Source organism: Cynocephalus volans, chromosome 10 (genome assembly GCF_027409185.1).
Source record: "Cynocephalus volans isolate mCynVol1 chromosome 10, mCynVol1.pri, whole genome shotgun sequence".
Classification (NCBI taxonomy): domain Eukaryota; kingdom Metazoa; phylum Chordata; class Mammalia; order Dermoptera; family Cynocephalidae; genus Cynocephalus; species Cynocephalus volans.
The window spans coordinates 19643438-19654331 of NC_084469.1; the positions used below are offsets into that span (position 1 = coordinate 19643438).

The 10894-nt window shown below is 41.9% G+C and overlaps 1 protein-coding gene across 2 annotated transcripts in view; it reads left to right on the forward strand.

Moving 5' to 3' along the window:
* The window catches only part of AATF (apoptosis antagonizing transcription factor), a 98670-nt gene extending 92306 nt beyond the window's left edge, over positions 1-6364 (forward strand). For both annotated transcript variants that reach the window (XM_063111796.1, XM_063111797.1), the window contains one exon: positions 6077-6364. In XM_063111796.1, the coding sequence (XP_062967866.1) occupies positions 6077-6137 (61 nt within the window). In that variant the 3' untranslated portion in view covers positions 6138-6364. The remainder of the gene's footprint in view (positions 1-6076) is intronic.
* Positions 6365-10894: the final 4530 nt, after the last annotated feature.

Below are 10894 nucleotides of genomic sequence, written 5' to 3' on the forward strand. Positions count from 1 at the left end.
GCATTCCAATTTTTTTCATTAATTTATAATATCTGTTTTATATACCATATATATGTGGTACACGTTTACAAACTTCCACAGCACTAAGTAAATCATTTCAAAATGCAAACGTGAAAAAAAGCTGGCATCAGTAGCATCACCAATAATTTTTAATAGCACCAGTGACTGTGCTGGTTAGTGCAGAGGAGGCACATGTATGAATTTCTGCACTGACCATGTCTGTTCTCACCCTTACTCAGAAAGCTTCAGATCTGATCCAGACTGCTAGACATGAACGTTGTCAGGAGTGGAGCCCTTAGTCTGAGTTTCCCTTTGTGTCCTTTATCATTTTCCCTTGATTCTTAAATGTACATGGAAAGGGTTGGGTTAGGGCAGAAACAAATTCTGCGCTGCTTTTGTGTGCAGTGTGAGATCCTCTGACATGCAGTAGAGCAGAGGACTAGAAAGTAAAGAAGGGCCAGGATGCATTCTAAGATGTGTCATATATATGTAGGCAAGGAACGCCCTCCCCCCCCCCCATGAAGCAACAAATGAACAATTTCAAATTAGTTAAGGGCAAGTCGTGTATAATTCTAACAAGGAAAGCAGCAGTACAGTGCTGCACATTTGGAAGGCTGGCGTGTCACACTTGCTCAGAGATTACAATGTATTTTTGGAGGCTGCACAGGGTTCTTTAGGGAGCGGTGAAGTGGCCGCTTTCTTTTCCCTGTCTGCCTGCCTTTGGCCACAGGAGTGGATGGGTTATAGAGCAGAGGCTGTCCCGGAGGCTGGGGGGTTTCCAGGCCACGGTAGGAGGACTGCGGTCTTCTGGCAAGCAGACGATACCATTCCTTCAAAATCCCAACACTGCTAGCTACTGACCTAGTAGATAGAAAGCCTGCCACAGATCATTTGCAGGTTTAATATGCTCCTTTGTACTGTTTACCCAAATAACATCGTGACAGACAGCGATCTCTTGCCGTCCCGTGAGGAGTGCACATGTGGAATTGAAGAGCACATATCTGGGTCCACACGTCTGGCTAGGGCTGCATTATTATACATGTACATCCCCGTTTCATTTAGGGCTGCTTAAAACCTTACCTGCCACTAAAGTGATTGCATTTCACAGCTAGCTAGACTGTGTGTACTTTAAGTCTCTTCAGAAGAATCACATAATAAATAAGCCAAATCCTAACACACACACACACATTCCGTCTTTATGGAAAATGGCTGCTAATCCATGATCATTTTTTTCCAGAAACAGGTTTTATGATAATATAGTAAAAATATTAAATTAGAAAATGCCTCACTAAGGGTTATAAAACCTTACTACACTAGAGATAAGTAATTATCCCCTCTACAGCCTAAATGACAGTTTAAAAGAAATAAAAATGTTAGTGCTCATTACTTGCTTTTGTAGGTTGCAATAAAGGGTAAGTTAAATTTTAATTCAAGGAAGGGCCCCTGCTATCGACCTTCTACCTTAGGTCCAAGTCCTGTTAATTACTCTGTAGGTTACTCTCCTGCATGATACCAACATTAATACATTTTCTACAGTGGACATTCCCACTGGCCATTGAGACCAAGAGTGCGGAGGGGGAAGGGTAACAAACGGGTAGACATTTCAGATCAGTGATTCAAATCTTGATTCTTAATGTGATAGGGAGCAAGAATTATGTTTTGTTTTGTTTTTTTTAAAACAGTTCGTTATGCATAGCCTTAAGGGGACCTCAAGTATTAAACTGTACACTTACCTGGAGAATCAGATGGAGACAAGGTCAACCTGAAGGACTGATAGTTCAGCTTCTTTGCATGGGTAAATCCCAGTTAGGAAGGATGCTGCAGGGGAAAATGTTCATGCTGTAGAAGGCAGCCTGACATCAGTCCCCCAACGGGTTTTTGTAGTTGAGGTTTTAGCTTTAGCTTTGTTTTTCTTGGGATGGCGTAAGGGATGTGGATGTGTTTTGTTTCTTCTCAGATGTTTTCACCTTGCCTTAAGCATTGGCACCAGATGTACCACTTGTCTGTGTTTGGGAAAAGGCTCAGTGCTCCCTACATCTCAGTCTTCATTCTGCGTGTGCAGACTTGCCAAGGAGAAAGTAGACACAGATAGTCTTAAGGAGTCAATATGCAGACATAGGCTCTTTCCTAAAATTGGTCTGCCTCGGAATACGAGGGTACTTCAGAAAGTTTGAAGAAAAACAGAATTGAAAGATAATACGGATTCTTCGTGATTCTTTGTGAACATTTTGAAAAGTGCCCTTGTATGCCTGTGCTAGAGGGGCTGGTTCTCCTTTCATCTCGCCTTTCAGGAATGTCTCTCCTGCCTGACATAGAGCCCACCTCGAGTCCATCCTTGATGTAACAGGGACCTTGCCCTGGAGTGGGAAAGCCTCCAGGGCACCAAACGTAAGGACAGTTGGAAATATGGGTGCAGGGTTTGAGAAAGGGAATGCCTAAGGACTGAATAACAAATCCCTGCAGATCAGAGGGTTTCCAGGTCTTCATTTTCAACAAAGTTGCAGGAGAGCATGAATTTGGTTGTCACCTGGTAGATATTAAACCTAATTTTTAGTGATCGTTCACTGATATTTTTGCTGTGTAATTCAGAAAGAATTAAAACAATTGAGTAATTCACTGTGATCAGACTGTTCCATTCTTATCTACTTGTTTATGTGATGAGGTTTCTCAGAGCTTATATCTACAAAAAACAATGAACAGAAATTGAATTGATGCTGAGCTCTTATTGTAGCCATAAATAATATTCATCCACGGATCCATCAACAAATGGGGGAGCCGCATAGATGTCACTGAGGCACATTTCCAATAATATTTTATGTATTTATGAATATTAAATTTTCATTAAAATTATAATACACTGTATTAGTGTGTATATCAATTATATCCTAATAATAATTTGTAATGATAACCCAATCCAGAAGAAAATGTTTTAATCATTTAGAGCCTTACTGTCTCCAGAAATTGAAATATTTTCATTTCCATTTTCAAATCTCAAAAATTTCAAAAGTGTTTCTATTTACATACTTATTTTTGTGGCCAAGAAGTATGCTAGGGTGATTAATAAAAGATTTTCAAGCATGAAACAATTATATTAGGACAAAAATCTGTAGGGAAAAGTCAGGTGAAAATACAAGTTTAAAAAGAAAAAGATGCTCTGAAATTTGCAAGTTAAAGAGTTTGCTTATATGTTATTTAAATGAATGATGATGGGTATCAAATCAATGTGACGTGCAGATTCCGTGTGGTACATTACAAAAGGGATATAAGAGTTTTAAAAGTTAATAATCAGAACATTCTGGTAATTGTATCTTTAGTGACTATTTAAACTTACTATGAACAACTTTATATGGCAACTTAAAATGTGTGAGGGGTTGGGCAGTTTTGTGCATGCCCAGAGGCTGCGGGGCCATGGCCCAAGACTCCTCTGCTGGTCTTTCTGCCCCAGCACTGCTGCCATCACCCAGCAAGTGGAAAGTTCTGCCAGCCTGGATCCCTGGACAGGGAAGGTGAGGTCGAGCTGAGCAGTGGGGGTCTAGGAGGGTCTTCATCCTGGTGGCTCCTGGACCCTGGAGAGGGTCTGCTTTGCCTGTCTCTAGAGTTGGGTTGAGGGGAATGGCAAGAGGAGGAGAAGGGAGCAGAAGAGCCAGATAAGAGGCTGTCACCGTGTTCTTGGTGAGAGATGTCACCTCTGAAATAGTGGAGGCCTGGGGAGCAGCGAAGTTTGAGGTGCTTTGAAGGTAGAAACACTACCGATTGGTGGTAATGGGTGAGGAAGATGTAAAAGTTGAAAATGCTTGGGAATGTTTAGATTGGAATAATCCCTGATTGATATTTCTTTCTGTCTTTCTCTCTCTCTCTCTCTGTAAAAATATTCTAAGAAACCAGACTACTTGGCTTTCCAAGTTGCTTTGCCATGAACAGCTGCATATGTTTGTTAGCTTTGCCCACCTGAGTGTGAAATGATGTTCTATCAAAACATGGGTTTCAGCATTTCACTTTCTGCTCCTGACATGTGAACCCTGCTGCGGACAGTAACTGCTGCCCTCAGCCCAGGCGTTCCAGCGAGATTGCAGCACCGAGTGGAAGGAAGCATTTACTGGCTGGTAATGACGGGGTCTGGTGCACGCAAGCAAGGCGAGGTGGAAAGGGTGTGATTGTGAAGGGCTAAGTAGCGCTGTGCTTCTGCATCCCTCATCAGATGGCGGCATCTTAAAGTCATACTGTCTTTTTTGTCATGCAGCTCTCCCCGTAATGCCATTTAATTTTTTTATGGAAATGGCAGAGAGACTTGCAGTTACTAGCAGATAGGGAAGCCGTAGTATGGTAACGTGAAGGCTGGGTAGGCGTTGCAGTTTAGGTGCCTGTGTGTGATGGAGCTGGGGGTTTGGAGGCAGCTGCTTTTGGAAGTGAGGCTGCCCGCCTGCCGCTCATTTGCATTTGGTCTGAGGCTGCCTTCCACCTTCGTGGGTCTTGTCTGGGCTGGTTGAGGGCAAGTCAGACAGATGTATACAGCAGAGGAACAAAAGGAGCTTGGGGTGAACTGCATCCTTTGTCTGCAGGCCTAGGGGGCTGGTTGGTGTTCAGGGTGAGGGTACCAGAAAATTCTTGCAATAACATTTCTTTAATAAAATTGGAGGCCCAGTGTTTTCTGGCCTTCACTTTCTTTGCCTATCTGTCCTGTGTCCCCAGTATGATAAGACTAGTTTACATTTTTGACTTATGCAGTTTCTTTAAGATTTTTACTTTTTACTTTTTTAAAGCTTTGATATGCTGTTCCCATTGCTGGATTTTCTAATTATAGTGTAGTACCTGTATTCCTATCTACAACGATAGCAGGGTGACTACAAAAAAAGACTGAGCAGTTTTTGTGTTGAAGTCTTGCTGAACCAAAATATAGCTCTTTGAAAGGTGGGGTTTTTTTGGTTTTGTTTTTAAAGTCAGATTTGCTGAAGATGGCTCTCAGATGAGAGTAATTTTAAAAGCTTGTTTTCTTAACAAGGATGGCAGCCTATATTTGTGTTAGATCTTAAAAATGCCAGAGCAGGTATAGCTTTCTTCTGGGGTTGTCGACTGCCTGGCTGTTCCCTCAGCCCTGCGTGTGCCTGCCCTCCTCTCCTGGGTGCTGGCGGCTGGAGCTCATGCAGGGTGTAGGCAAGGATTGCCTGCCTCCACTGGTGAGTCCTCCATGGCCCTCCTCCCTGGCGTCAGGGGCGTTCTCCCCCGTCTGACCCTCGTGGAGCCCCGAGGTTCCTCATGTCTCTGCTGGGAAGACTTGGTCTATATTCACAAGGGACACCGTTCTGGAGCTTCTGTCACAACAACAGGAAGGATTCCTCCCCCGCTCCCCTTCCCCCTTTAGATTTTCCAGGCCTCGGCAGATAGCTTTGGCCAGATGTTTGTGTGTATGTTGGATTTAATAGCAGGAACAGAGGTTGTAAGTGATCATTTATTTTCAAGAACCCAAGACCCTGGCATGTCATGATTTTTTTTTTTTTTTTTTTTTTTAATGTCAAAACTCTAGAGTTAAATTAGCCAATCAAATTATTCATTAGACTGAGACTAAAGAGGGCTGGGGAGTGGGGAAGAACCTGGTTCTGCTCCTGAACAACCGCACACATGAGAGTAATTGGAATCTTGTTGCTGGGTCATTTTCATTGTTTTTCAAGTACTGCCAAGTCCAAGAAAATGTATGAAAACTAAATTATATCCCCCTACATCCGATGTCTGATTGAATCGTCCTCATCGTATGGCAGTCTCATACATCCTATTAAAATATTCAATCTGTTTTCTTACTTGAAGAGCCTGTCTGTAAAGGGCAAACTTATAGAAAACTCATTCCCTAGAGACAGGGTATCCAGCCACACTGGACTATTTACATATTTTACTATTTGATTGGCTGCTTCTGGGTTTCTTTTTCCGTCATATTTGTAAGTAAGAGCTGTGAGATGCATTTTTAATTACACGGCTGTGTGTTCAGTTGAAGAAACAGATTGGGGTATTTCCCCGCTTCTTAGTTTATTTTTAACCTTGAAAAGTTAACCAGTTTGTTAACCAATTTGTTTTGTTTGTCTTCTAGGACAGAGTTGTATCGATCTCTTTTTGGCCACCTCAAGCCTTCTGCAGGCCATCAGGATTGACCTGGCACCACTCTTGCTGCAGGCCTTGAGGCAGGGCCTCCCAGCACCTAGTGGCGCCATGGCCAGTTTGGCTGCTTGTCCAGATGGAGGAAACTATTGCCTATGTAGGGCTGAACTAGCAGGGAAATGCCTGGGAAGGTGCTGTGTTCAGAACATGTACTGTACCTAATACATGCGAGGACACTGCCCTCCACGTCCTTTCCCCATCACAAATAAAGAGTATCGTTACTGCCACCTCTGCATGTGATTTCTTAAGCGTCACAGAGAAAGTCTGATTTAGAGCTCTAGCAGGTTGACACATTTGTTGGGAGGGTTTTCGTTTTTTTCCCAATCAAATGGCCTCCTCATACGATATAAAACTTTACATTTTCTTTATTTATCCATTTATGGACACTTCGGTTGATTCCATATCTTGGCTACTGTGAATAATGCTGCAGTGAACATGGGAGTGAGGTATCCTTACAACGTATTGATTTCATTTCCTTTGGGTATATACCCAGAAGTGGGGTTGCTGGATCATATGGTAGTTCTTTTTTGGTTTTCTTAAGGCGCCTCCATGTGGCTGTACAAACTTACATTTCCGTCAGCAGTGTGCGAGGGCTCCTTTTCCTCTGCCTCCTGGCTGACGCTTGCTGTCTTTTCATCTGGCCGATCTAGCTGTGCTAACAGGTTTGTGGTGATGCCTCACTGCAGTTTTAATTTGCTTTTCTCTAATGAGTAGTGATCCCGAGCATTTTTATATGAACCTGTTGGCCATTTGTGTGTCCTCTTTTGAGAAATGTCTGTTCAGGTCCTTTGCCCATTTTTTAAACTGGTTATTTGTTTTCTTGCTATTGAGTTGTTCCTCTTATATGGACGAACAGATGGAGAAAATGTGGTATGTGTGTACAATGGATACTATTCATTAAAAAAGAGAAAATTCTGTCATTCACAACAGCGTGTATGAACCTGGAGGACGTTATGCCAAGTGAAATAAGCCAGGCACAGAAAGACAAATACCATATGACCTCACATGAGAGTACTTCAGAAAGTTCGTGGTAAAATAGAATTGAAAGATAATACAAATCCTTCTAGGAACTTTTTGAAGTACCCTCATATGTAGAATCTAAAATAGACTCAGGGCTGGCCCGTGGCTCACTTGGGAGAGTGCGGTGCTGATAACACCAAGGCCACGGGTTCGGATCCCATACAGGGATGGCCGGTTAGCTCGCTTGGGAGAGCGTGGTGCTGACAACACCAAGTCAAAAAAAAAAATAGTCAAACTCCTAGAGAATAGTGATGGTTAGCAGAGCTGGGGTGGGGAGGGACAGACAGGGCGTGTTGGTCAAAGGGCACAAAGTTTCCGTTGGGCAGGGGGAATAAATTGAGATGTGCTGCACAGCAGGGTGGCTACAGTCAATAATAATGTATGTTTCATTATAACTTAGACCCCCGTGCCAGCCAGCTGCCAAAAACCAGTAAATTCCAAATGTCTCACCGTAAGAAATGATAAGCAAGTGAGGTAATGGATATGTTAATTTGCTTAATTTAATCATTCTGTATTGTACCCCATAAATGTATGGAATTACGATTTGTCAATATAAAATAATGGCTTTTTAAAAAACTTCACAGAAGGAATCGTTCCGGGGCAGGATGCTGTTTTCTGAGTGGATAATGTTCACTGGTTTATCATGGCTTTAAGGAACAGGGAATCTCAAAAAACTTATTAAAAAAAAAAAAAAAACCAGGAGACTTTGTAACTCGGAGGTATTTGCATATTTGTCCCTAAATACAGATCTCTGGCTTTTCTGTTTCCTCTTTTTACCTATAAAGATTCTTCCAGAGTCCTTCTCCGTTCTCATCGTTCCTAAATCACTTTTTTGAGATTAGCCCTGGTGTAAATCTAGCAGGAGGAAGGAGTTGATTCACTTGTTTTTTATCCAAAGGTCAAAAGCTGGAAGTTAAATCCCCATAAGGGGGATTTATCGGCCTGCTGTGGTCAACATGCAATGGAAATTATCTTGCATAAGTAACGTGTGCGTGTGGGGGCGCCAGCTATAGGACTGACTGGCTCAGTGCTCCTTTGCCCAAATCTTTATTTAGAGCTATAGAATTAGAGAAGAAATGTTGAATCTAGGCAACTGAATGCAGTTGTACTTAATTGTTTTTATAGTTAGATTTTGATATGGTTTTAAAAATGTCAAAATCAAAGTGACAGATTTTTGTGCCCAAGAATCCTATGTGTCATAGACTTGGTGTCCGGGGATTGCTGCACGGTGCCTAAAAGCTGGACTCCCAGTGAAGTGAGTTCTGACATAACCTGCAACATGGTTTAGTTTTAACATAAATGTGTCTGCTGAGCTCAGGATGGGCAAATAGGAGCAGGAGGGTTTTTCCATCTCATATTAATTGGTGATTTGGTTTTTTTCCTCAGCAGTTACCTCTCAGGCTTGACTGTCAGGGAAATGTTTAATTTTCATTGTGTTTGCAGTTACCCAAAAGATCAATCAGTAGAAATAGGAGAGTTCCCTCACATTCACCCCTTTCAAAATGATCACTTTTTAAAAACACGAGCATCCCATCCTGTCCATCTAGCCTGAGGATTCCAAATAATGCACAGTAGAGCAGCAAGGAAGTGACCTTAACACTGAACTTTCTGTGAGCCTGATGCTAACCCATGTTTCCTAAACACACAGAACGTTTGTTGTAGTCACCCTGTCTGATAACAAGTTTAAATGGGTACTTCAAAATATTTGGAGCCCAGCAAGTTTAATTAAAATGAGTTAAAAACAGGAGATGAGAAAGAAGAAACTGACAAAATTTTCACTAAAGGGAGACTTGCATTTTAAAATTCAGAAGACCACCCTCCTTCCAGCCAAGAATAAATTGGAAACTATTTTAATTGACATGGATACTGCAATTCAACTGTTGCTAGAAAGACAGATTAGTTGATTGATTTGCATTTTAATAAAACTAATACTTTACATTTTGGTAGCTAATGCTGATTTTTAAATGAATTGAGACAGTTATCAAGAGTTTCAATCCAGAGCCCTTTTTCAGTGTTGACTGAAGCATTCCTCTCTTTTGTGTGGAGTTTGCTTATTTTATTTTTGCCCAGCTGACTGCTTCACACACGACACTCGTAAACCATAGACCTTGACGATCTCTCCAGTCCACTAAGGCAGAGCTAGCCACGGTGGCAACAGGGCAGTGCCCCACCTGGCCCAGGTGTGCTCAGACATGGGAGTTGGGAAGGCTGCACTGGGCCTCTTCCTTTAGGATGGACAAGATGGTAAGGCTGGTTTCTTGTCTTATGTCATTTTTACTTTAAAAATTAATTACAGGAAAGTGGAAGGAACAAATAAAAATAAGACTCAGCTATAATCCCGCCACCCAGCAATAACCGCTTATTATTAACATTTCGGTACTTCATAGTCCTCTTGCATGAATAGGTCCAATCTTATGGAATAGCTCCAGTGATTCTCAACGGGAGAGAAACCAGGGAGCAGATAGGGTAGAAGATTTGGTTTTTACTTTTGGATTGTCTGTTTGAAATTTTTTACTTATCCTTTCATTGAAAAACAATGGAAACAAAATACTCAGGCAGCCACGTCTACCACCCCTACTTCCCTTCTCCACAATACACATATGTACTGCCAGTTGAGAACTAGTGATACATGCATTTTGTTTTACTTTATTTTTTTGGCAGCTGACCGGTATGGGGATCTGAAACCTTGACCTTGATGTTACAACACCACGCTCTAACCAATTGAGTAACCAGCCAGCCCTGTATTTTGCATTTGAATATTAGTAGTTCAGTAAAAGATTATTTCCATGTCTTTACAGATGTCAAATTTTAATTGCTAGCTAACAATTCCGTTTGGGGCATATATCGTCAGTATTAACCAAATCTCCTGTTGTTGGACATTTAAATTGTTTCCAGATTTTTGCTATTATGAATAATGTTTCAGGAAAATATTGGTGCATAAAGTTTGTTTATTGTTTTTTGAAACTTTTGTTTTTCTTGGCATATATTTTTAAGAGTGAAGTGAACCAAGTAAAAGCGTCGAAATACTATTTTTAAGTCTCTTGGTACATATTATGGAGGCTCGTTTTAGGGCCCTTGTCCACTTCTCAGTTGCGTACGCTGGGCCCTCTTCAACAAAGGGTGTCGAGAAGCAGAGAAGAGAATGGCCCAGGAGTTTGATCTTTGGGTTCATTTCATGCTCCCCAGGGAACCCTTCAAATCAGCATCTTCCTCTGGGAGGATTAAAGAGCTGCTGCCTGTAATGTGCTTTAAGTTGCTCCAATAAAAGATGGTAGATAAATAGAAAGTGACATCATCTCCCACCCTGGCCCCCTATCCTTTTTCTGGCCACTAGATTGCATATAATTTGCTCGACACTCTTGCCTCTCGTTTTCACACTCTTGCTACTTTCAATGCCTTCACCCTGGGGATCTCCCAGGCAGGTTTTCCTTGCCTTGTACGGGTTTGAGTTCCTCCCAGCTGCTCTATATTTTGCTTTTGGTGTGTGTCCATTTCTCTCCAGGGACACTATCCAAGACCTTTTATTGAGCATCATTTGGAAACCCTGAGTGTCAATAGAAGATCCTGGGGAAAGCCAGCTCCGTCCAGTCCAGTAACAAACTGCATCTCCAGTTTAGGAAAATGGTCTCCACATGCATTGCTGAAACATTTCCAAGATTATTGCCTCTTTACCTCTTACCATTCGACCCAAAGGGAGCTGAGCTGGAGGCTCAGAATTAATCCAAATGTG